Raw genomic sequence first — 27640 nt, forward strand, 5'->3', positions numbered from 1 at the left:
CTAAATGCTCCACTATGTTCACCAGCTAGTCTAACGGTGTCTGTCTGCTGTTTGGTGCTGTGCAGATAGTGTTTTCTGTGGCTCTTGAGGAGCTTTGTCAAGTGAGAAAATTACTGAAGTCCCCTCACCTGGCTTTGGCTTTGAGTTTCAACATTTTTAACAGAAAGCCTGCTACAACAAATGCAATACTAAATTTGACCTGAAATAACTTCAGAAATTTGTCTCCATTTCACCTTTACGTACTACATTACCTGGTTCTTTTTAGGAAGCTTTCTAGGAAATAATCCAACTCGTGAAAAAAAGCATTACAATGTATTGCCCAATATGAAGTTTAAGTTTTGTTTCAAAGCCCTCTACTTCTCTTTGTACTTGCAGGAAAAAAAATCTCAAAGAGAAATACTGAATGCTTTACTTATTTTGTTGTCCTAAAAGTACTAAAAGTAACATTTTAATATACTATATCCATGTTTACATGTATCAGTTTGTAACTGTACAAGATTAATCCCCCCCACGTTGCCAAAACCCCCAGATTCTCAGAGGAAATACCACAGCATGACCTCAGTGTCCTCAACAGCAGCTACAGCCCTGTTGTCCCATACCGGGGACTACACATCAGGATATCTCTGCCACTGCTGCACCACTCTTACTCATTTTTGAAAGTCAATCACAATACACGTAACTTTGTAGAGGCACAGTACTAAATCACTTGACTACCCCTTTAAAGGCAGACAGTCAAACTAATACCAGATTTCTATTGAGCACAAATGTCCTACATTTCTCATTTTTCCTCTGCTCAGCACCTCTGCAATAAGCAGGGACTGAGGTCTGTAGGCAGCACATCAACAGCACACACTGCTATTTACCTTTCAGACTTCATTCAGAGGTATACTTTACGAGCACAATATTGAAAACAATCCATTTAATGCCAAGACTACTGGTTGTATGTACTGTAAATGTTGTATAAGTACTGTATATGTTCAATTCAATTCACAATGTATAGATTATGGAGGCATGAGCCTTATTTGCATGTAGTATTGCATTGTTTTGTAGTAGTTGCACAGACCATCGTTTACTTTTACCAGGAGCAAATCTGTCATGTTTACATTTGGTAAAGTAAAAATTCTAGCAAAATCACAGAGTCCCTGTGAAAAAACAACTTTTATTAATTTCAGCCTTAAATTTATTTTCAGCATGTAATTTGTATTCTTGGAGGCACAATTACTCTTCTCACTTCTGTCTTGGAAAAGAAGCAAGGGTGGAATCTATACGAGAAGGTGTGGATGTGTTATTCATGCAAACTGAAATCTGTTCAGATATGTTTTACAGGACAAGTTGGCAGATATCTGTAAAGATGCATGACACAGCAACCCAAGCCAACGTTATTTATTATGTTTCTTATTTGTTTTGCTTTATTCTTGTGAGATAATTTAATGATGAATAAATAAGAAAATTTAAGTAAGGCTAAAGGCTAAATGAAGTAACATGGTGACCATGTTTACAATGGTCACCATCTTAGTTTATTAGCATGCTAACATTTGCTGACATGCAAGTAAGGACTATACATAAGTAAGTAGTTGAGGCTGATGGGAATGTGAATAGTGTTGCAGGTACTTGGTGATAAATCTCAGAATGACTGAGAAAGTGCAGAAAAGTCTGTAAAAAAGCTCTAACAGACAGCCTGTCATGGAAATACCTGATCTGACAGCTGTTTGCATTGTGGGAAGAAGAGAATCATTGGATGCTAAATAACTCAAACTTTTTTTTTGAAATTTTTTATGGTCAAACAATAAACAAGCAGATGAAGGAAAACAAACCTAAATCCAACTGAGAACTCAACACTTACTGCTCTTACAGCAGTGTTCACTAGAAGCACTTATCTACTATCTTTATAATCCTGCTCCTGGAAATCTTTCTTTTTAAAGAAACAAACATCAAAACCAAAATCAGGAGTGCTATTAGAGACCAGCACCAGTCTTCCAAACAACATAAGACATTTATATATTATAGGAGATTATTATTCTATGAATCTATTTATAGATATAGATGTTTTACACAGAACTGACACAAAGTGCAAAAAAATCATTTTAAGGTAAATTTTAAGAAAATAAAATAGGGCACTTTGGATATTTTAAACACAAAACAAAGATGATTATTATTATTAGAGCAGCAGGTTATCAGAGCATTGCTTTGTACAGAGTGAGGGAGTGGCGTAGAAAGTGATCCTGCTCCATACACACCAGCAGATCCCTCAACATGATCCGAGTCACTCTGTGAACACCCTGCCTGGGCAGCAGAGACACCTGAGACACACACACACACACACAGTATTAAAATGACATTGTCTTCGGCTATACATTTATGTAATAAATAAGCAATAATCTACATCAATTGTCACGCTTTCCAACATAGTCCATACTTCAATGATTCAATTTAGAACTACTGTTAAATCAAACTTCCACCTTAACAGACAAAATCTTTTGCCAAATGTTCAGGCTAGTTCTGTAACCAACACTTGTTTTCATTATCAATTAATCTGTCAATTGTTTGGACTATAAAATATCAGAAAATGATGAAAAATGTTTCCCAAAGCCGAAGGTGACGTCCTCAAACGTCATTTTGTCCCTACCAACAGTCCACAACCCAAAGATATTCACTTTACTGTCATGAAGGTCTAAAATAAACCAGAAAATATTCACATTTAAGAAGCTGGAATCAGAGAGTTTGGCCATTTTTTCCTTAAAAATTGATTGGAAACAATCGATTATCAAAATTGTTGGCAATTAATGTAATAGTTGGCAGCTAATCAGTTAATTGATTGATTGTTGCAGCTCTAGTTCAAACATCAGAGGTTTTGAGTGTGAAAGTTCATTCTTCCTTGGGAACAGGTCAATCTTTCACAGAGGGAGATTCAAGTGAGATGTGGTTGAAAGCCCTGGGAAGAGCTAGTAAGTGGACCTCGAAATAAATCTTTTTTTCCCTAAAAAAACAGCAACATTATGTTTCTTTTGTAACAAAGAAAATGTTCTGTATATTCAACCGCTCCCAAAAAACTAGCCCTTGAATTATTATAATTTAAAACAATGTCGAAAAGATTATTACAGTTATAGTGAAATATTAGAATTTATTCCTGGACAAAAGTTCTGTTTGACAGCTGCCCCAAAAACCTGTTCTCATAGAGCTCCTATCTGAGCATGTGCAGTAACACATGCTAAAGAATAAAAAAAAAAAAAACTCCAAACACTCTGCCATCACTCCTCCGTACTTCCTGTCATGAGCCACTGCTGTGCCAGCTGAGGTAAAGCCTGTGAAGAGGTAAAGGAAGCCCTGTGGCTGTGAGAGGAAAGACAGAGAGAGAGAGAGAGAGAGAGAGGCGGCAGGCATGCAGCTAGCTAGCTCCACTGGGTAATGGAGTTCAAAGGCAGTGAGAAGTGTGTGCAGTTAACAGAGCGCCCTCATCTTTAAACCTACAGCCTGCAGGGCCACCACTTAAACACACAGAGAATTAAAGAGTCAATGAAGTAAACTAACAGTCTCACACATGCTGTGCTGTGCTGAGCTGAGCTGCAGGCTTCCTCTGTCTGCGTTAGCACTTGATCTGAACTCTTATGATGCCAGGAGGAGGAGAGGCTGGGATTTACAGCAAATCACTCCGTCTACATGATTGTGAAACTGTGATCAGATTTTAAAACTGTGTTGAAAATGTTTGGATATTATTATGGGTTTCAGTTACAATTGTTTCTAAATGCTGTTTCAGAGGTGTTTCCACCCGCAGAAGAACAAGACATGAGATGAAGTGAATACATAGCAACACAGATGCTGAGTATGGGCTAGGGCTAGAGTTAAGGCTTTAAAATGTTCTCAATCCAAAAAAGGCCACAGATAGAAAAAGAAATAAAGCGTAGGAATCAAGAGGACCCCGACAAGAAAACACTAACACATATACATGTTTTGAAAACTGAAATCTGCCATTATAAACAGACCTTGTTGTAACCCTAGTATGAACAGGTTTATCATACAGGAGCCTAACCAGCGCTCAGACCAACCTGGCTCTCCGTCTGCTCCAGAGGTCTCTTCTTACGAGGCCCGATGGCAGCCAGCGCAGTGAGGTTGGCCTCTTGCTGCTGCAGCTGAGCTGCTTCTATCTGTTGCAGCTGAAAAGAGGAGAGACACACAGTGGGTTTTAGTTTTAGTAAATCACTAGTTTGACACTGGCTAGCACTAGCTGGCAAAACCTACAATATGAAGAAACTGAGCAATTTGTAATAAACCAGAATAAAACAAGTTCACAAGATGTATTCTGTCTCCTTCAGCTTTCCCATAACTTCCCCAGCATGAAGAATCAGAGTTCATTGAATCACAAATCAATGGTTTGTTTGAGCTGCATTTCACTGAAGGCTACAACTCTAACCTGAGAAACAAGCCTCCATTCAAATCATTTCCAATTAGCACCACACCTACTCAAACTTTGAGCATGTGTGTGTGTGTGCGTACAGACTTGGCAGCGTGTGTGTGTGTGTGTGTGTGTGAGCATGTAAACTGCCATGTAAATGAACAGATTTCATAGCTGTGGAGAGACCGCTGGGAGCGTGATGGCTGGGAGCAACACAGCAGCCTGAGAAGGAAAACAACCTTGTGAGGCGTTACCGGCTCCTTAAATAGCCACGTTGCTACCGGTGCCTTTCATCTCCCTCACACTTCTCCCTGCCCTGCTGGCAGAAAACATCACACACACTATCGCATTACTAAATGAACAATTAGCATGAAAAATGGCAGGGATTAAAAGAGTTCCAAAACAGAACTTCTTGGGAGTTTACTCTGGCCCACAGAACAGAGAAATATTAAATATCCACAGATTTTTCACTACTGTGGAAAATAAAGATTATGGCGACCAAGGGTGGGGGGGGGGGGCGTACCAACCAATGTAGACTAACAGAGGCTCCTGTGTGGGTCTGAATGAATGTAAATGACAGTGGAAACACTGAATTTTACAGTGAAACTGACAAAGAATTTGTATTTTACGTGGATTGGTAATGTCTGAGCAACACCCGATCCACTTCATGTCTGTCTCGGTGCAGATAGTGATCCAACAGATCAAATCATCTCTGTTTTCCCGCAGACAGTCAGTCTAACGGATGTCTAAGAAATCAGATTCTGATTTGAAAACTAAAGAAACACGTCAGGAATCCTGGAAACATTGTCAATTCTCTATTGCATAGTTCACAAACCTGAAGGAAGACATTCTCCACAGTACAAGACTTTATATTGTATTTCAAAAGATTTTTTTCTTCCCAAATATAATAATATTAACAGCATTAATATCAAAATCAAACTGCACATGCATGAACAAAACAAAAATACAGTAACAGTGGTTCAGCATTAGTTAGTCTCGATGTACAGAACAGTTAGTCGACCAGCTGATCAACAGGAGCCAATCTACAACTGTGTTTACAGTAAACTGATTGTCTGAATCATTTTAAAAGCTGCAGAGTGTTCTCTAATTCCAGGGCACAAACATAAAATATTCTCTTATCCTCTCAGATTTGTATGATAAACTGATTATTTTGGGCTCCAGTCTATGGATCAGACAAAAACAAGATCTCAGAAGACAACACTGTGGGCTGTTGAAAACCACACCAGGCTTCCCCTGTACAAGACCTTCTGATACACATAAAACAATATAAGCACATGATACCATCATGCTTTTCTGTTCTCTGCTCCCAATTAGGTAATCTGTGCCAAAATGTCCACTTATGAAATAAAGTCTGCACTGCATATATGGCATTCTGAAGTGGTAATTATACTGATGTGAACTATCCAACCAGAATCAGTTTCTGAATAAATCTGATGGTAGAAATGAGCCCTGCAGTTAAACAACCATGTTTCATTTTGTAACACCTAGTTTTAACAGGAGCCTGGAGAGTGACATCATCTAAATGTTGTTGATTGGTCCATCATCTGTCAGGCTCATTTGATTATCAGGGGATGCTTTTGTAGTGAATAATGGATTCATGACAACACACTCTGGATGAAGCAAGTCCATACTTTAGTTTATTGTTTAGTTATTAAGCCTGCACATAAACCGTATGGTTGAGTCTTCCAGCTGTTACCAGCTTCCACATATAAAACTCAAAACAGCCGTTTTAAGCAAATAAGCTAAAACAAGCCAAGTATACAGAGTGGAAGCACCAAACAGCAAACAGCCAAAATAAGAGTGTGTCAGGTGGAGAAAGTTTACCATCTGGCAGCTTAAGATACAGACATTTTTCTCAGACTGAAAACACACACACATACACACCTCTTTGGCCCGCTGCTTGAGCTGCTGATGCTGTGGATCCTCAGTGTGTGAGCGACTCTGTGAGTCCAAAACACACAGATGTGCTGTTATTATGAAGCGTTTTCATACTTAAACACAGGCAGAGATGACAGTCAGGGTACCTTTATAATATATTTACTTAGATAATCAGCTAATAGTGGTTTCATACTAAATGTATCTGAGTGTATATAATTTCCTTGTTTCTGATGAAGACTATGGTTTTAGTGTCATTTCAGTCAAACTGAGAAGAGTGCTGCTGTCTAGCTCACCCTGGCCAAACGCAACAGTCTCTCTTTCTCCTCTTTCTCCTTCCTCTTCCTCTTTAAACTCTCCACCTCCTCCAGGAACCGCAGCTGAGAGCGCACATCACTCACTTTGGTGTTCCACAGGTCCTCCTGTTGGGTCACACACACACACACACACACACACACACATATTAATAATTGATTAATAATAACTGTGTTTCTTAAATTTACATTAGTTTTTTGTTTTTTATTAGTATTATTTTCATTGACACATTTTTCATATCAACATATAAACCGCACAAAAAAATCAATGCCAAAACCCAACTTAAACAAACACACACACACACACACACCGGGGGAGAGCGATACAAATAACTAAGAGAAGTTCATCTTAACACAATGCAAGGACACGAAACCTCATAACGGTACATATCATACACATATTATTGTTAATTACAACCCATCAAAAACAGGAGTATAAAAAACAAAAAGAAAAAAACTTATCTATATATAAACAATAAATTTGGACAAATTGAGTCCAGATATTGCAAAAAGGGACCTCAAGATTCTTCCTACTTATGTTGAAGATGATGAAGAACCAAAACAAGTTCATGCAAGCACTTTGTGAAGCACAGTAGAGTTGATGTCTTCCAGTCTTTGAGAGTTTTTTTACTAGTACCATGCCCATTAATGAAGCTGTTTGGATGTGTGAAGGGAGAGTTAAAGAGTCCTCTGAGCATCCAAAGAGAACCAAGTCCTTGTCAGGAGAGAGAGAGTCCTGTGGTAAACACCAGCAAAATAAATACATTCTTGACCAGAATGGATGAATTATTGAATAGTCCCACAATAAATGCATCAGTGTACCATCATTTGATTTACATTTATCACAGATTGGAGACATGGAGGGGTAAAATGTATGTAACAGGACCTCAGAATAATGAAAACGGTGAATTAACTTGTGTCTACTGTTTATTGAACAGTAAGTTTGAGGTTTATCACATAATTCAGAATGTTTTTGTCTCATCTTTAGTAACAGACTACTACATTCACCTCCAAGGACAGAGTAATATTCAGATTTTAATTTCAGAATCTTGTTATAGTCAGACTGTAGTGGAGATCTTTTATTTGTTTTACATGAATAATTTCTTGTTCAGTTTCTTTCAGTTTTTTAAATGTTGCTTTTTTTCCTTGAGGTCTCAAAAGAAATAATATAATCCTCTCATGGTAACTAAGTATTTCCCAGAGAATAGAGAGTCTGAAACGCCTCCATTGTCATTCATCTCTAAAAGATTTCTGAGATATTTGGTCACGTACTCTTTAAAACCTGATGTTGATAGTAGTAGAGGGTTAAATCTACAATGATATTCTGGTTTGGAAAAGGAGGACTGTAGCTGCTGCTCAGAGATCAATACACTGTGATAATGTGCGTTGCTAATATTAGAGACTTGACTAATAGTAGTAGTGTGTGTGAGCGTCAAAACGTGCATGTGTGTACATGCAAGTGGGTTAGTAGAAAGGAGAGGGTGAAAACACTGAAGAACAAAAGATCTCAACGATCGTGAGGAGAAGTGGCACTTGCTTTTATTTTGACAGAGATGTGACATGGAGATGTCCTTATTCACCAGCCATGGACTGATTTCAACAAATAAAATACAACCCATGGTGCCATACACGATGACAAGCTAACACAAAGCAGTCCAAGCAGTTGGACAAGCACAAATCAGTGTCTCATGCAAGTTTGTCTCATGCTTCAAAATAAATGTAGAAAAGAGTGTTCTTCTCCTTCATAGGCCTATTTATAGACAGGCCAGAGTGAGGCTGATTGGAGAAAGGTTAGAGGCACTCACAGACTGTTTAGCCTTCTTTCACAGGGGGATATTTGTGTCTCTCAGGCTTTGCCAAAGGTTGTTGGACTGATGGCCTCAGCCCTGGTGGTGGTTCCTATGGGACGCTTGCACATGAAGGGAATGCAGCGTTGGGTGGCTTCTAACAGGCTAGACCTGCGCTGTCATGGCCCTCACAGGGTCAATCCCACAGCATGGGCTTCCTGACTCAGGGAGTCAGCAGTGAAAAGCTTTCTCTGAGACAGAGACAGAGACAACCATCAAACACTTTTCGTCCTCTCCACTTCTCCTTTTCATTCATGCATTACATCCAACAAAAGCAGCAGTAAATACAAAGAACAACAGGACAAATCTGTGTTCTGTTTTGCTCGTGTGTGAATGCTGAGTTTTAAGCACGGCAGCTGAGCAGCACGCAAGAGAGCGCGGCAGAGCGAGGAGAGGGAGCGGTGGAAAGATTTCTCTGAAACAGAAAGCCTGCAGATGACAGTGTTTTCACATCACCTTTTAGTATCAGCTCAGCTTGAGACAAGTTTTTCACATGGCATGCTATAAAAAGAGAAACATAGACAGCAAAAACAGAGCTTTTAAATCAAGAATGGACAGACTCTTAGGCTACTTCCCACGGGCAGTTCAAAACCAGTATGTCTCATTTAAGCACTAATATTTTGAGCAAATATACCCACTCAAATGATCTGAACTGAAGCCACAAAAAATAAATGATCCAACGGGCTAATATGGTCAATCCACTTTATTTTAGGATGCACATTTTTTCAAAAGCTCTCTGTTATGTATTTCATTTTAAATGCAGCCCTCACTGTCGACAGGTAGCCTCTGAACTTCTATCCACCAGGGCCTGCAATGAAATCGCCTCCTTCTTCACTGACAAAATTCAGAAAATTAGACAAGCAGTCAGTGCCGACATATCAGGTACAGGGTATGTGTTGTCCTTCAGTCCAATTAAATCAATTCAAGTAGTATGACACAATTTTATCCAATTAAGAATAAACATTACACAACATCTGAAATCCTTGCTTTGTCAGAAATGTTTCTAACCGCATGGCCTCAGATCTACAAATTGTCAACATGTCTCTTTGCTCAGGTGTCATCCCACAGGCCCTGAAAACTGCCGTCATCAAGCCACTCTTAAAGAAAAATCTAGACATGTCACTAATGAACAATTATAGGCCCATATCAAACCTCCTGTTTTTAAGTAAAATGACTGAAATAGCTGTTTCTCAACAGCTGAACAACTTCTTGGCACTAAACAACTGTTTTGATGTCCTCCAGTGAGGATTTCGACCACACCACAGCACTGAGACTGCTCTTGTTAAGATTTAATGACATCCACTTAAACACAGACAGTGACAGAATTTCAGTCTTAGTGTTACTGGATCTCAGTGCTGCATTCAACACAGTTGACAACACATTACTAGACCGACTGGAAAACTGGATGGGACTTTCTGGCACAGCACTTAAGTGGTTTGAATCCTACTTAACTTTGAATCCTACTGTCTATATGGACAAAAATGAGCTGGGAGTTCCCCAAGGCTCCATTCTGGGGCCTCTTTTGTTCAACATCTACATGCTTCCACTGGCTCAGATTATAGAAAATAAAATATGTTACCATAATTATGCAGATGACACACAAATTTACATAACCATATCACCAGGGGACTATGGTCCAATGCAAGCACTGAGTAGGTGCACTGAGCAAATAAATGATTGGATGTGCTAGAATTTTCTTCAATTAAACAAAGATAAAACTGAAGTAATTGTTTTTGGAGCCAAGGAGGAACAATTAAAAGTCAGCACTCAGCTCTAATCGGTAATGTTAAAACCACAAACCAAGCCAGAAATCTTGGTGTAGTCTCAGACCTGAATTTCAACAGCTACATTAAGACAACTACAAAGCCAGCCTACTGTCACCTAAAGAATATATAAAGGATTAAGGAACTTACATCTCAGCAGGATTTGGAAAAACATGTACATGCATTTATCTTCAGTAGACTCAACTACTCTAATGGTCTTTACAGGTCTCCTTAAAAAGTCAATCAGACAGTCGCAGCTGATTCAGAACGCTGCTGCTCGAGTCCTCACTAAGACCAAAAAAGTGGATCATATCACTCCAGCTCTCAGATCTTTACACTGACTCACTGTCTGTCAAAGAATTGACTTTAAAATACTGCTATTGCTTTATAAAGCGCTGAATGGTTTAGGGCCAAAATAAATTTCTGATCTGCTGCTACGTTATGAACCATCCAGACCTCTCAGGTTGTCTGGGACAGGTCTGCTTTCTGTCCCCAGAATCAAAACTAAACATGGAGAAGCAGTGTTCAGTTTTTATGTTCCATATATCCAGAACAAACTCCCAGAAAACTGCAGGTCTGCTGCAACTCTCAGTTCTTTTAAATCAAGACTGAAGACTTTTGTTACTCTAGACTGTAACTGTTATTCTTGTATTTCATCTCTCTAATCCAATTTTAGCTTGTTTTTATTATGGTGTTTTTCTTTTGCACTTTATCTCAATGCTTTAAATGTTTTATGTAAAGCATCTTGAATTGCCTTGTTGCTGAAATGTGCTATATAAATTAACTTGCCTTGCCTTTTCCACAGTGTCATTTTATTGTTGGAGGAGCTGATAACATCACAGAACAGAAAAGATGCCTAGCTGTCTGTTCAAACTGGACTAAATGATGTTGAGTTTAAGTTTTGTAGATAATACACATTATTTTAATGACATTTGATGACTATATGTTCAACAAATTACTTTTTCTAGAGGATCCCCTGGACAGTTTTTTTGGCAAAAGCACATCTAAAGTGAAATCTTTATAAGCATTTCTGTGTTACACATCGGTGTACAAGTAAGGTGCCACTGCAGTAATGGTGGCTTGTCTACTTACGCCTACAACCCTGATTCATCATGGAAATTGTGGTTAAAAGACAAAAGCAGCAAAATTGTAGACACTGACTGTCAGTGCTGAGCTGCTGTACCTTCAGGGCTGCCTTGCGGTGTTCTGCCATCACAGTGAGCTTCTCCAGCATCCCGCGCAGACACTCCTGAGTAGCATGAGAAACCAGAGCTACCACCTCAGGACCAACATCAGTCACCCCCAGTGCCTGTCCTAACACAAGACACAATCCTCTTATATCACAGGAGGAGTCACACAACAGCTCAGCTTATCTACAGGTATTTCACTGAATTCACACTGAATTTCTTTAACTCATTACTAAAATAGATGGTTGTGCAATCATGATAAAATTCTGTTAATCTTTTGAATGCTATTTCTGCTATTCAATATGAATTCATTTAAATATACATTTATAAATAAGTCTCCAAGTCTGACATCAGCAGGGTTATTTTTTGAGACTTGATAAAGCTCCTCTACAGAAGTGTTTTGTTGGAGTGGTACTCCCTTTGACTAGTAAACTGATCTCCATATGTAAAATCAGTGGCGTGACCCCTTAGTGCTTCATAGTGAAAATATTGAATGCAATCTTTACGCTCTGCCTCTGTAGGGCTGTTGTACCTGTGTGAAGGATTCGGCTGAGCACTGGGTTAGGAGAGAGGAAGGGCTGATCCTGACATGACTGCACCACAGAGCCAACCATGGTGGTCAGGATCTGTGCATTCTCCTCTCTCAGGTTGACTCCAGCCATGGAGGCGACATCATTAATGTCATCATCTTCTCTGGGAAACACACACGAGTTCATGTCAGCAAGCTTACAACTACTGACTGAATGCTAGTGAGATTCACTGAACTGTTTAACTGCAAACCACACACAATTCAATTTGAGTCTACTAAGTGAGTAAAAGACTGTATGTATTACTTGTAAGATCCTGAACTGTCCTTGAATGCAAATTTGGTGGAGCATGGTGGATCCTGAGCAAAAGGCTGCTTCATAGACAAAGTTCCTATAAGAAGAGAAACATACAAAGTTGTTTGGACGGTGGCTTTTCATTTAGTAAAGTGTGTGTCTGAGTTGGTCTACTTTAGAAGATAAGAAATGAATATCTGCTGAAATTGTGTGACAACAAGCCTCTGTGAAGGACTAACTAAAGCCCCATTGGGACAGGGTTTATTTCTCTAGAGGAGAGGGGGTGATTCTCACATTGTACTGCTGGTCAGTGATTTAATCCAGTCCAGAACAGGTATGTGGGTAATTTTTACCCCACCCCAATAATAATTACAGCCAAAATGACCTAATGTTTTTCACTGAATGCCCTGGTCCTCTTGTGATTTGAATCCTGTCCAGAGGGACATCCTTGTATTTAAAAGTGGATCTCTCTTTCTCCATGCCAAAAGCTGCTTGTTGTTTTGGTTTTCTTTTTTTTTTTAATCAGCTCATTAAAAGTCTGCTGAATTAGCTATTAGCAGTTCCTGTTTGCAGTGTAGCCATGGATGTACAGACAACTATCACTGGATTACTTTTATACTGAAGAAAACTTAAAGATGTGATCATTCTCAGGCAAGTTCTGCAGGCTGTTTTTTTCTCTGGTTTCTAAGTAGATTTATGGAGGTTTACTGGCGATGGACATCAGAGATAATGATATCCTCAGGTAAGTCACACTGAATGATATGAATGTGTGTTTCATTACGATTTGTTTTGAGTTTGGACTCCAGAGAACAATTTGTGACTCTTCTTCACCTCACACAGTATCTTTCTTTAAAGAAATGAGATGTTCTTTCCTCTGAAGCATCATGTGAAGCGACATCCCTTTCTGATGACGGCTGGATCAGCTGTCAGTCAGCTTTAACAGCTGTAGAGACTTCTGATGGAGTTTGTGTGCACTGTGCTAATACTAATAAAAAGGTGCACATTTATCACTGCCAGAGCAGTTGTTTTCTCTCTGCAGCCTGTTACCTGTTTGACAAACCCCTGCACATGAATAAAAACCTGCATTCTGTATTTGCTCATAGACACAGGAACCATTTCAACTGGCAGAATGTGTTTATATTAACTAGTAATTATTTGCATCTGTATTTATTGATATTCTGATTGTGAATTCATGATTTAATTACCGGAATATTCTCAGGGTGTCTTTTGAACAAAGCAGGAATAAGTGCTTTGGGGTGGCCTTCATGGTGGCGGACCAGGTGGTGGATGTAATGTAGTCTGGCCAATTCGATGGCAATGTCTTCTATGTGCATTTATACCTGCATGGCATGAATGTGCATTTTTCATGATGCAGATAAAATAAAAATGTGATTTTCACATTACCTGTGAAGTGTTTCCCTGTCTGGATCACTGTGTGTTTGAGTGTGGGCCTGCTGCTCTTGGATATGTATGCTCTGGACTGGGCTAACATAGTCAGCCCAGGTCTCACAGTCGCTCCTCTAGGCTGCTGCATCATCTGCAAGCATTCAGTGTCATTCACAATCATGGTATCACTTATATAGATGACAACCAGCTCTTCAACCATCGTTCACCTGAAGAGCTCAGCCTTTAATCGACCTTGTTAAATGCACTTCAGATGTCTGTGAATGGATGACTAATTTCTTTACAGTAAAATAAGGGACAAAAGGGTTTATAGGGAAAAAGACATGCTTTTATATTGAAAAATGTACACTGCTCATCACAAAACATCTGTTTACCTGCTGGCTAGCCTTGAGGGTTTTTCCTGTGTCAGTGGACTGCTTCATGGTGGGATTGCGGGTAGAAGTTGAAGCCTGTTGGATAAATAACTGGGGGTCTGCAGTAAGGCGGCGCACTGCAGGAAGACTTTTCTAGCAGCAATAGGAGAAGATGAGCGGAAAGAAGTTATGTCAAATTTATTTCTGGCACCATATAACAACAAAATTCAGTCCAATTTAGTCACCGAAATGACAAAAGAGCCCTGACGAAACCATGACAGCAAACTCAGGAGCAAGTATGATCAATACATTATTCATTTGCTTGGTGAGAGGTCGCAACACATGATATGCATTGAGTAGAAATGACCAAATGTTAATAGTCTTTGAGCTAGTGAGCTAGAGCTAAGTTTTGAGCTACAATGGTAGAATGTTTGAGTATGTCCACATTAATCAGTTTGTAAACACACCCTCATATCTTCATTTCAGCCCAAAATTATTTCTCTCCCCAAATGGAGCTTTTCCACAACAGTTTCCAAAGTATTTAATCTTAAAGCACCTGCTTGGTGTTTCATTGTATACAGGGAACATTTAACTTTTACAAAACAATAATTTAAGCTGCAAAGTGGAAAAACAACTACATCACTCATTTGGCTGCATTAAAACACAGTATAGTACATGAATAAAATCTTTCCAGACCATGAAGAGGTCACAATTATGTGTATTTGAACCACTTTTCACCTTGAGGAAAGGCACCAAGCAGGGCTGTGGTGTTGACTTCAACTCCTGATAGAGTTGTTCTGTAAACTCCTCTGCTTCTACCTTCCCTTCCTGCAAGGTTAGAAAAGCTACAATTACTTCACAAAGCAAATTTAATACATCAGTACATTAGATATTACCTGGAACATTACGTTTAAAAAAGGAATGAATACTAAAAAGGATTTATTGTGAAGCTTTTTAAGGCCTTCAATTAAGATCTTTTAGTGTATTTTCATGGATTGTATCGAGATATTTAACAGACAAATGACAGCACTGACTTGTTTTTATAACTAACTGTAAAATACAGAGCCACAAAGTGAGAGCAGCTTGTGTGATGATGGAGAGGGGAGACATACCAGCAGACTCCTGACCAGTCCTCTCACGTTGTTAGCCATGTTGGCTGACTTGGAGTCACTGGAGGCCAGCTTGATCAGAGTCACCAGGAAGTTTTTGCACTTCTTCACACTTTCAAGGGTCTCCTGCTGATGGAATGTTGATAAAAGTCAACTTGTCCCCCTTTTTCTCCCTTTGCTCCTTTTTCGAAATATTTAAAAATCATTCTTCTTTTCTTTTATATACTCATACACAAATGCAAGAGTATAGAGTATGTTTTTTATGTGTCATCCCTGTACACCTGTCTCATTTTGTCTGCTCCTACTTTTACTAGTTGTAAAAGCATTTTCACAACTTTCTTGACTTAGGAAATAACTCCCATCTCAGCCAAAGTTTAGGAGAGCTACAGAGGACTCCTAACAGCAAGTCATCCACAACTAAGCATGCTGGGTATGTTCAGGTGTTGGGGGAGGGTCAAATCTATTATTTGGACTGGGTGTATTTTAACAAAGCAGTAGCAGAGCAGTAGCAAGGCTTGCTATCAACAGCTACTATATAAGGCTACCTGTAGAAGGGTGATAGGGTTGTTGGTGTCCTGCCTCCATGTTTACCTGGCCAAGTGCTGCAGTTTCAGACTTTTCTTAGCAAAGTGAAACGTAACTGGAGGCAGCAGGTCAAAGCTGGACCAAGTTGGACTCACCTGACTAAATGTGAGTGGTGGCTCCTTTTTGGTTTCTGTGATGGCTGCCTGAAAGTGAGGCTGGCCCCCCTGATCAGCCACAGCACTGAGGGTCTGGACCACAGCTGGTTTAGGAGCTACACCAATCACCTGAACAATACACACAATACAATACAATACAACACTACAAACAGCAGCAGATACAACTCACCAACACTCTCACATTTTCTGTTTATTCCGTCATCATTATCATTATTTATGACAGGTGAAGTTACTAACAATTCTCATGACCAAACACTTCATGAGTAGTGAAGTCTGGATGTGTTGCTGTCAGTGACTGATGTGACGCAGCTCTGGTACCTTCACCACAGCTGTCTTCTGGACTGATGCAGGCTGGAAGCTGGAAGGGGCCGTCATTCTGATCACAGTCACCTTCTCGTTGCTTTTACTTGCAGGTGCTGCAGATAGCTGTTCCACACATGACAGCTGGTTATGACCGCAGATGGATATAAACACTGACGATGGTGTCTCTACTGATGCTTTTTGCCTACATAACAATCTGTATACTCTGTACATCAAAAAACACTTGATGCTTTACTTCATGACTAAGTCACGTGTGCTGTTTTCTCAGGCTTTGTCTGACATTTCACATGAACTCATTTTATCATACACAGCACTTGAGGACTTAAAGGTCTTGAGAACTTCTCAAAAGTTCTGGACACAGAGCGCCCCCCACTATACGGTTACTGCCCAACGTCTCTGGTTTGATTCCAGCAAGGGACTTTTGTTGCATGTCATACTCATCTCTTTCCCTTTGTTTCCTGTCTGCCTCTTGACTAATGACTGTCAAATAAAGACAAAAATGCCCCCCACCAAAAAAAAAAGAAGTTTCACAGGCTTATCAGGTTTTACATTTTCCATTTTTTCTTGATGCTGGCAGCACCTCATACTGAATGATGCCGACTTGCTCACATACTGATATGTGTAATTTTATTTAATTTACAGTGGGTTTGCAACCAGATCCTTCATCTTTGCTATGTTTAGACATCATTTAAAGGGAATTTTTACTGTCAATCTATTAAAAATGTCCATAATGACAAAGTGAAAATGTGCCTTTTTAGGTTTTTGCAAGACAATTTAAAGTGAAATACAAAAACACCTGCTTCACTGCAGGTGAGATCACACTTAAAGCAACACTTGGACAGTATAATGCATTTCAAGTAAATGTCCCTGTGATAAACATACACTTTGAGAAGCTGTTAACTGATCCCTTGATTGGTCATTTTTGTGGCTGTAATTTGTGGTTGTGTTGTATTGGGTCATATTGTATAGTAGGTGTACCTAACAACTTTAATACAATCTAGTAAAACACAATCTGTCTCTTGTCACACTGTATGGTAACTTAACTATCTACACTTCTGTGCTTACTTCATTCATATCGACTGTAGATTTTGATCTCAAACTTTGTCACAGCAGGTTGTTGTACAGCCAATCAAATAAATAAAAACAATCAAAACACAACCTGTATCAAACCAGATGTCCATTACAGACACTGAATCAGCTTACTGTCAAATAAATGGTAAAATGAAGGCTCCACATTCCTCCACTCCAGTATCTAATGAAAGCAGCAGCAGACACACACCTGTGGGGTCAGTATTCTGGCCGCTTGACCGCTGCCAGCCCTCGGTCCCTGCTGAGCCTGTGCCAAAGCCTGCTGGGATACCAGCATCAGCTGACCCCTGTCACTGCGGATCAGCATCATACCTGCCACAACCAGTACCAAATCACTTACTACTGTGTTTACTTGATGACTTGCCCTGAAAAGTAAAATTATTAAGCAAAGGACATGCTTGTGGAGAAAATATAGACAGTAACAGACAACACATACTGTCAAGTGAACATAATAACCAGTTTTCAAGCTGAAACACAGGCAAGATAAGTAAACATGAACATCACCAATCAGGACTATAAACAGTGCCTGTTGCTGCTCACCTGGTGGTATCTGGATATTGGCTGGGAGCTGTGTGGAAGCAGTCTGTGGCAGTCGAGGGGCCACAGCTACTGGCTGTGGAGCGGCAGCCCTCGGTACAGTTATCATCACCGTCCTCCCTGGAGTTGTGGTCAGGTTCATGGAGGCCACCTGGTTCACAGCTGCTTTAGTTACCTGTGGTGGCCCATCGGCACTCGCTCTTCCTGAGGTGGCAACCTTAGCTGCCACCATAACAGAGGGAGAGGAGGTCTGAGGGCCTGGGGCTGTAACTGTGGAGGAGGCAGGTTGGTGGCCCAGGCCAGCGGGGGTGTCCTCAGGTGTCTTTGAAACCCCTGCAGCAGTGAGGGGTCCACACTTGACTGGGACCTGTATTATCTTTACATGAATAGCGGCGTCTCCTTCCCCTGTTGTCCTACAGGACTCCAGCTTTTGAGTTTCAACAACCACTTTATTTGTAGCCATAATTATTTCTGAATGGAAGAAAAATGTGATTTTATACATAATCCAAAAACCAACAGTTCGTTTGTTTCCCATTTGCTAACATAACAACGTAGACTAACCTATGCTAGGTCTTTATGTGATTTACATTGAACTCCACTGAAAAAACATTGCATTTAAAAGTCCACAAAGTAAACACAAAGTCTCGTTAAAGGTGAGCAGTTCCACAATCCCGCTTACCTCTGATATTAACTGTTCCTCAGCAATTTAGCTACTCCAGTTAAGTAATTTTAAACCTTGAAATTGACCCCCAGCTTTAGCTACATACATGTTGGTGAAAGACTAATTACAGGTAAGTTATTGCTAATGCTAGTTGACAAGCGAGAAAGATTTAGTATTCATTCTATAATTTGACCTTTTTTTCATTTGGTTGATGCCTGCTACTTATGTTTCCCTATTTTGAAGGCAAAGTGACATGACATAACGCAGGCTAGCATCAACAAAGACAACATGAACGTTAACGTACATGATGCGTATCGTTGTCTGAATTTGAATGGATATCATTCTTCTTCTTATTATTATTAATATTTTATAGAAAGGCAACGACTTTCCAAGTGAATTATCGTAAGAGTAACATTCTGTAAAATGGATGTAAATCTTTGATAACCCTGCCAAATCCACAGCGGGCTCATGAGCTCACCTGTTAGGTGTTTTACTGGCTGCGTGAGAGCCGCGTGCGGCCACAAACTTTCATACGGACGCGGTGCTGCGTTTGGGGCACACGGGAAAGATGGGCACCATGATAGGCTACGATTGGAGAAGTTGTGAGTAAATCTGTGTAAAAATGATGTTAATTGAAAAAAAAAGAATTTCCGAAGAGGGTTTAACACTATTTATACACGTGGTCATGGTAATTCACCAGCAGAGGGCACAAATGCGTCGTTTTACCGTTCACGCTCCTCAGCACTTAAATAAACTTGTGCTGGTAATGAAGAGGTTATTTTACCTGCAGAAAGTATAAAATCAAATGAACTTTACAGTTGTTATATGCAAATTTTATGAAGGATATTGAGTGATGTGTCAAAATAAACTGAAAAAAGCTGCTTTGAAATCAAATTGCAAAGTCCGAAACTATTCTAATTCCCATATAAAGCTTCATGATCTTACACATTACAATACGATCGTCATTTCTTTTTTTTTTTAACCTGACTGAGTGAACCGCACAAGAACTCCACTGAGCATGTACCCTGTGCCTGTGCAAATGGCAATAAAGTCTCTTGAATCCTGACAGTGGATTATGTCTCTGAGGTCCTCCTAAGTCCCTTTCATTTCAGTTTTTATATACGGAATTAAGACAGGAGATAGGATACAAAGAAAAAGAGAACAATTTATTTTCTTTCTTCTCTTCTTTTCTTCTTTCTTACTCAGATTTTATAATGCTCAGTGATTCTAATGTTGTCTAGTCATGATCTCTTTGATGATGATGATGATGATTTAGGACCATGCTGGTTTTAGGGCCTACAATATAGTCATATAATTCTTTTGTTTTTGCAGATTTAATGTTTTTCTTCCCCTTTTCTCTAAACTGCTTAAATGGGCCTCTGCTGTCAAATGATTCTTGTATGTCACTATGCTCATTATGTTGAATAAAAACTGGTCAAAACTGGCCTGTTTTTGACGAGTTTTTAAACTGACTTCAGTGAGCACACAGGATGATGGGTGCTGCTTTAATTTAGGATCTTTTCATTTAGAGGCTTCACATAAAAAACATGACCTACTGTCAAAATTTGCATGTACATATGTGCTACTGATACCTAGGTTTAAAACAAAGAGAGGTGGCAAATATTATCAACATATTTTCATTTATTTTCCACTCAAATTCACTCATAAGAAAACTTACTGAATATGAGGAACTTCCATAAGTAGCATTCAATGTAACCTTGTAAATATAAGTGTTCATGTTATTGTGTATAAACCATGTATATATTATTAGACCCTGTGATTATTTGGGCAGTGTGTTGTGACTGAAATATCCCAGGTTTGATTTTGGCAGCAGACACACACACCTGCCTCTGTTAGCATCCCAAATGTGCCATTACTATCTGCTGTTGGAATAAGGCCTCAGTATGGCTCAAAGTTCTTGTCTAATGTGGAATACTGGAGGGGTCTGCATCTGACCTATTTTTGTAACACTTCAAAAAGAGACCATATGACAACCACCCCAACTTTACACAGCGATCGGCCAAGTGTGCAAGTTCTCTCAAGATCTTTTCCCATCCTTTAAACAAGTACCTCTCTCTGATGTTTTTGGGAATTCAACACCATGAACACCTTGAAGAAGAGTTTGTACGATTCACTGTGTCAAGATTCCAAAGACACCCAAAAGACAGAGTCTTTAGAGAGAGACGGGAGCCAGTGAGGCCATTCAGAACAGGTAGAAACACTGATTACACTGTGTACACTGACACTGATGAAAGTGGAGTTTGTTGACCAGAAATCTACAACCAGCTGTAGGGAAGTGTAGTCTGGTGATAATGGTCTGTGGGCACATGAGTGTGAGTGACCCCTTTCACATTAGTCTTCAGTTGTTGATATAAGATTATTGATTAGAGCAGCTTTACTGCATTTGCATGTTTTAGTTAGTTGACTAAAAGCTACATTTCCTTTGCATCACTACCAGGTAATTTGCAAGTATGCTGTAGTGCTTTGAATGTCTTATTACTGTATTGTTCCACCCTGTCAGGTTTCAATATACTATGAGACACTTAAAAGTTGCATGAATGAGGAAATCCATCACAGTGAACATCATATAGACTTTCCTTTGTGCCTCACTATTGTCACAACCAAACATAAAACAGTTGCTGCTGTAATAACGTTCCAGAGTTGTAAAATCTTGTCTGAACACCTCCTCAGACCAGCGGCTCCAAACCTGAGAGTTGCGGCCTCAAAAGGTCACAAGATAAATCTGAGGGGTAACATGATGATTAAACAAACAAGAAAACAAAACATTTCTTTTACAAAAAATTACATTTAATTCCATTTAATTTTTGCCTTTTGAAATATGTTTACCACTTCCTGCCTCTAAAAAGCCTTCTAATGACACAATCTGGTGTTCACAATGAGTGAATGCCTGTGAGAAGGGATCACAAGTAGACACTTTCATTAGTCAGTGGCTCTCAATTGGTTTAGTAGGTGACTATTGACTAGCTGTGTCCTTAATTCCACACTACACAGTAAGAAAAGATAGTTTGTGTATCTGCATTGCATCACAAGTTGCTGTTAATATACATAAAATTAATGTATTTTGCTGTTTAAAGAACAGAAAAGAACAAGATATGCACATATTTCAAAACCTGCAAGAGAAAACACTTTTTTCTTAAAGATATACTTTTCCGCTTTTTACAGCTGTTTGTTCACATATAGAATTTGTATACATGTGTCTATCTGTGAGTAGTTCCTTAATAATAGTTGTGCATTGCATTGTGGGACAACAGTAAATTAAACAGGCACTCTACCGACTGCTCAGCCTGTGAGAAGTGTTGCATAATGTCTTCTGTGGCTCTGGAGGAGCTTAGTCAACAATATAACCCTGATGATGTCATGAGATGGTGATGTCACTGGGGGGTTTCCTCAGCTTGGGTTTGGATGCTGCTACTTTTTAAACAGAAACTCTGCGTTACAAACTGGTGGTGTTCAGTTTGAAAGATGTGGGTCTTTATCACACTGGGAGAATCTAAAATAAAAAGATGCTATTGGTTGCATTATGGGAAATGTAGGATCCAGCAAGAAGCCAAAAGTCAGGATATCTCAGCCCATTCTTATTATCCGTCTCTTGTGAGATACAAAAACTCTGCTTCTGTGTTTGGACATTTCCTGAATTAAATACTGACTTTGTTGTTGGAATTTTATTTAACTGATGAGTTCATGATGTCCAAACTCTACCTTCCTCCTCCCAGCAGCTGCAAGACTAACTCCTCGTCTTCAGCCAGAGAGAGACCAGTGTCCAGGGCTGTGTGCTCATCTTCCTGCTGCCTCACTTTCTTCCTCTTCCCTGCTGGGAGCTCCTCCTCTTCCTCATCGCTGCTTTCACTGCTGTGGTGCCGTTTAGCTAACCTGGCTTGATGACCACCATCATCATCATCATCATCATCATCATCCTCCTCCTCCTCCTCAGAGCGCTGTTTATCAGGATCCGGCAGGGTGCTAGGGTCAAACTCGTCTTCGCTGTGATTTGCCAGGTATGCCACCACCTCATCCTCCTCCTCCTCCTCATCATCAGATTTCTGTCCATGCTGCTTGCTGGCCTCCCTCCTGGCTGCCTTTGCCTTCAGCCTCTTCTCTCTGTGTTTGGCCTTCACCTTGCGGCTGTACTCCTGCTTGTCAAACTCCTGGTCTTCTCGTTTCAGCCTCTCCCGGGCCTTCTCCACGTTGATACCTGAAACCTCCTCTTCCTCCTCCTCCTCCTCCTCCCCCTTACCAGTCGCTGAGCGCTGGACTGGCGGCCACAGCTGCACAGCCTCTCCCTTTTCACTGAAAGTCACTTTGGTGTTGACCTGGAAGTTTCTCTTGAGGACTTTTTTGGCCTCTGTGAACTTTGTCTCTTTCTCAGTTTTCTTTTGGGCATCCTCATGCGGTTCCTCAGAACTCTCCTGGTCCCCTGTCAGATTGAAGACGTCCTTTCTTTTGACTGTCAACAGGTCCAAGTCTTTTAGATCATCATCATCATCATCATCATCCTCGCTTAGGAGTAGTGTCTTGGACTGATCCTCCTCTTCCTCATCATCAGCTGAATCTTCTGACTCTGAGCTCTGACTTTCCTGGTGAGAAGGTTCTCCTCTCAGCTGAGACCTGAAGCTCCTCAGCTCCTCCTCCTCCTCCTCGGACTGCTCTTCCTCTCGTCGCTCTTCTTTCTCAGCTCTCTGTGCCTGAGCTTTATTTAAGAAGCGCACCCTGGGGGCCAAAGCCAGGCCCAGAGAGACCGCATACTCATGAATCTGCAGTTTAAAGACATCAAACACATCTTTGTTCTTCATCAGGTAGACGGAGCGCAGGTAGGAGACGAAACACCTCTGGGCTCGCTCCTTCTGCTCCTTCTCCTGGGCCAGGAAGGCCTCCAGCTTCTGCTGAACACTCTGCAGTTTATCCGGGTTCACCTGGAATCAATCAAACCATAACAGTCAATACAGACGTCGTCTACTGTTCTGCTGCTGTGAACAATACTCACAGCTGTGTGTTTGTGTTGTAGTTAAAGCACCTTACAGACTTTCTGACCACTATGCTATGGAGGACTGTTTTAAAGAGCGAGTCCCATTTAGTTTGTATCTCCTGCTCTACTAGTACTAGAGCTGCAACTCATGATCATTTCATTATCAACTAATCTGTTGATTATTTTCTTGATGAATCTACTGGTCTTTGGTCTATAAAAGGTCCAAAAGTGGTGAAAATTGTAGATCATTGTTTCCCCAAAGACCTTAAATGTCCATAACTTTTTAAAGGATAGCGTCACAATTTTTCCAGTGTGCCTTAAAACAACAGTCAGAACAGTGAAAGAGGTTTTCCTCCCTGTTATCATTCCTCCTGTTCATACTGGCTATTAAGACATCAAATTATTATTAAAAGATTGTATTCATTCACACTGTCAGAATCCTTTCATTAAAGGTTGTTTGTGGATGACATCATCATGTGTGATGTGTTATCTGAAACAAGCAATGGAGAGAATATAATACATCAAAAACCAAGAAAATCTGCTCCCCATTATATATTAATGGCATAGAATCATGTACTGACTATAAAGAGAAAATACTCCACAGTGAAGTCATGGTGCCCACTAGTGGCCAAACACACTAAATGCAACAATTAAATACACCGGTGAATTACCCGATACACAATTAATACTAATATCTTGGAAATCTATTACATGAATGTGAAAGTAAGAAATATTACAAAGGTTCAGACTAGTATGACATGAAGTGCACTAACATTAATAGAAATTCACAAAGCAATAAGAGATAATTAACTCAAATATTAAATATAGACAACATACAGAATATTAACTATGACACATATACAACATAAGATAAGATAATGAATGTGTTCCTGACACATTATCTCCCTGGTTGTATCAGATTTAATCTGCATGAGCGCCGAGTGCTGCGTCATGTCGTCCTGTGCTAGCATAAACCGATGAGGCTACAACACAGGGTTTTATACAATAAAAGACTAAATAAACCAGGAAATATTTACATTTTAGAAGCTAGAATCAGAGAATTTCTTTTTTTTTTCTTTAAACTCCAAATGATGAACCAATTATCAAAATGGCAATCAATTTTCTGTTGATCGACTACTCAATTAATTGCTGAAGCCCTAACTAGTACACACACACACGAGGACTTACATTTAATCTGGGTGAGTGGCATCATACACATTCATGCTGATGGTTTAATGATATTTCACTGATTGACAGTTGGTGGTAGTAACGTGCCAAAACAACAAAGTTGTATACATCCAAAGGCGAGGAAGAAGACTGGATGTAAACAACACAGGCACGCACACGTGTACATAACACGGGTTTGAGTGTGAACAAAATTGATGCAGCGGAAAATAAATAGATAAAAATAACCAACATAACATCATGGCTGTATTCCATTTACATGTGCAGGTTTCAGGGCCCTCGTATTGGTTTGCTGGGAACCTTTAATGGAACAGAGCCTCAGATGTAATTGGACACTTGGCTACTCAATGTTTGTTGGACAGCTGTGTGTCATTTCAACATAAGTTCACCACAAGAGAGCTCACAAGTGGCTCAGAGCTGACTGAGAGTTGAGACTACAATTGAGGTGGAGTCACCTGTCAATGAGGAGCAAAGAGGTGACCATGCAAGAAGATAATGAGGCAGGAAAACTGCTTCATAAGTGATGAGACTGCATATTCTCATATGTTATTTCTCTTTCCTGTGTAGAGAAAAGTCATACTCGAATCAAGACAAGATCTGTCAGCAGTATTTTTCATAAACTGAGTTTTCTGATCTCTGTGTGTATGATCAGTGCTTTGCGTGAACTTGTAGTGTGATGCTGTGGATGACACACACAGACAGACACATGAGGGCTCACCTGGATCTTATTGATGGGCACCTTCTTCTCCTGCAGCTGGGCGACCATGCCCTTCTCCTCCGAGGGCAGCAGCAGCAGCAGGGCCTCTCCACCCTCCTTGTACCTGGCTGTCCGCCCCACCCTGTGGATGTAGGTGTCTGCGTCCTCCGGACAGTCGAACTGCAGCACCCAGTTGACAGCAGGGAAGTCCAAGCCTCTGGCGGCGATGTCCGTGGCGAACAACACAGCGTTCTGCTTTCTGAGAAAGTCGTTGTAGACCTCCACCCTCTTCATCTGCTGCTGTTTGCCGTGCAGGGCAAGGACCGGTATGCCAGGTCTGAGGCGGCAAAAGGTCCGGAACAGGTACTGTACCTCCTTGCAGCAGGCGAAGAAGACTATGGTCTTCTTCTGCAGGTGGCTCCTGATGAACGAGTAGAGCATGTTAACCTTCTGATGGAGCTCACACAGCACGTAGCTCTGCTCCAGGGTGGCTGGGGTGCTGAACTTGGCCTTCTCATGGACCCACACGTACTCCGGGTCTTTCAGGCTGAGCCGAGCCAGGTCTTTAACAGACTTGGTCTGCGTGGCGGAGAACAGCAGCGTCTGACGCGTCGTGGGGAGGTTCTCCACGATGGCGTTGAGTGTATCCGCGAAGCCCATGTCCAGGATACGGTCGGCTTCGTCCAGCACCAGCATGTGGAGGTCGGAGGCGTGGAAGGCGGCTGTTTCGTCCATGTGCTGCAGCAGGCGGCCCGGGGTGCAGATGACGATGTTGGTGCGGTGGATCTTCTCCGCCTCGCTCTTCAGCTCCTTGCCGCCGATGATGAGTCCAGCGGAGAACTCGTGGTTCTTCCCCACTTTGCGGAGGACTTCGAAGGTCTGGTAGGCGAGCTCTCTGGTGGGGGAGATGATGAGAGCGCCGAGGCCGTCCATGGAGGTCCACTGCTGGCGGTACAGGCACTCCAGAACCGGGATAAGGAAAGCTAAAGTCTTCCCGGAGCCGGTTTTGGCCGCGCCGAGTACATCCTTCCCCTGTAGAGCGAAGCCGATAGTCTGCCTCTGGATCTCGGTGGGCTGTCTGTACTGAGCCGCCTGTAGCCCCAGCAGGGTTTTTTTGGAGATGGGAAAGTCTGAAAACTTTACGGCTTCCTTGCTGTTGATGTCTGCGTACCTGCTCACGAGCCTCTGGATGTCATCGCGTTCTACCTGCCACTGCGGCCTCTGCGTCTGCGCCCTCTGTCGCTTCACTCGAGCTTTGGTCTTGTTGTATTTTTTCTTCCACTTCTCGAAGTTTTTGACGGGGTCGGAGGGGTCTTTGAGTTTCGCCGGTTTTGGTTTCTTACCTACGGAGTTTGAGCCTTTTTTCTCCATCATTCAAAACGAGCGGAGCAAGAAGAGAGCGTTAAACACACGCAAGTTACAGCTGCATGTAAACACATGGGGAGGACAGCTCACCGTCGCACTCAAGATGACGTAAGACTGTTCTTCGTCCTTATTGTTTATTGGCGGTTAGCAAACAGCTTTGTGGGACATTACCGCCACCTTCTGGAATAGATTATTAACACACAAAGGGATGTTTTCCTCTTCTAGTTTTAAAAAAGTCATTACAGAGATTGATTTTAAGATGGATAATGATATATAATTGTAATTGGTTTTGGAGAATTAGGTCTAATTTCAAGTTCTAATAAATGTATATTTTGAAAAAAAAGGGGGATCACTGGGTTAATATTTAAAATATGCATTGTATTTTAAAAGCTTAGCATATGTTGTTGTATGTAAAGTCTTAATCTGAAATGTAACTAACTAAACTATGGTTGTCAGATAAATGTAGTTCTGTAAAAAGAACAATATATGTACTGAAATATAATGGAGCTCAAATAATTTGTGTTGTACAGTACTTGAGGTCCTGTTACATACATTTTACCCCTCCATGTCTCCAATCTGTGATAAATGTAAATCAAATGATGGTACATTGTTGCATTTATTTTGGGACTATCCAATAATTCATCCATTCTGGTCAAGAATGTATTTATTTTGCTGGTGTTTACCACAGGACTCTCTCTCTCCTGACAAGGACTTGGTTCTCTTTGGATGCTCAGAGGACTCTTTAACTCTCCCTTCACACATCCAAACAACTTCATTGATGGGCATGGTACTAGCAAAAAAACTCTCAAAGACTGGAAGACATCAACTCTACTGTGCTTCACAAAGTGGTTGCATGAACTTGTTTTGGTTACTCACATGGAGAATCTGTGATTCAATAATTTAAAATGTCAACATAAATGACTGTATTTGTATCCATATATCTTAATTTTGATGGGCTTTAAAGTAACCACATGTAATGATATATGATATGTACTGTTGTGATGTTTTGTGTCCCT

The 27640-nt window shown here is 40.6% G+C and overlaps 2 protein-coding genes across 6 annotated transcripts; both read right to left on the minus strand.

Moving 5' to 3' along the window:
• Positions 1 to 1746: 1746 nt before the first annotated feature.
• Positions 1747 to 19096, minus strand: taf4b (TAF4B RNA polymerase II, TATA box binding protein (TBP)-associated factor). Of its 5 annotated transcripts, none has more exons than XM_044362306.1 (16): positions 18872 to 19096; positions 17736 to 18203; positions 17386 to 17507; positions 16104 to 16229; positions 15765 to 15893; positions 15088 to 15213; positions 14714 to 14803; positions 13997 to 14128; positions 13623 to 13755; positions 12231 to 12315; positions 11930 to 12090; positions 11394 to 11524; positions 6583 to 6708; positions 6296 to 6352; positions 4044 to 4151; positions 1747 to 2300 (listed from the first exon to the last, which is right to left on the minus strand). In XM_044362306.1, the coding sequence occupies exons 2-16, from the start codon at positions 18193 to 18195 to the stop codon at positions 2175 to 2177; spliced, it is 2112 nt and encodes a 703-aa protein (XP_044218241.1). In that variant the 5' UTR covers positions 18196 to 18203; positions 18872 to 19096; the 3' UTR covers positions 1747 to 2174. The 5 variants fall into 5 exon arrangements, with proteins under 5 accessions (XP_044218241.1, XP_044218246.1, XP_044218244.1 ...); XM_044362311.1 differs by having other exon boundaries at positions 17736 to 17954; positions 18872 to 19095; XM_044362309.1 differs by having other exon boundaries at positions 16104 to 16211; positions 18872 to 19095.
• Positions 19097 to 21179: 2083 nt separating this feature from the next.
• ddx10 (DEAD (Asp-Glu-Ala-Asp) box polypeptide 10) lies at positions 21180 to 26779 on the minus strand. The gene is made up of 2 exons (XM_044361664.1): positions 25281 to 26779; positions 21180 to 23324 (listed from the first exon to the last, which is right to left on the minus strand). The coding sequence occupies exons 1-2, from the start codon at positions 26631 to 26633 to the stop codon at positions 22110 to 22112; spliced, it is 2568 nt and encodes an 855-aa protein (XP_044217599.1). The 5' UTR covers positions 26634 to 26779; the 3' UTR covers positions 21180 to 22109.
• Positions 26780 to 27640: the final 861 nt, after the last annotated feature.

The sequence above is a fragment of the Thunnus albacares genome, chromosome 9 (genome assembly GCF_914725855.1).
Source record: "Thunnus albacares chromosome 9, fThuAlb1.1, whole genome shotgun sequence".
NCBI classification, from domain to species: domain Eukaryota; kingdom Metazoa; phylum Chordata; class Actinopteri; order Scombriformes; family Scombridae; genus Thunnus; species Thunnus albacares.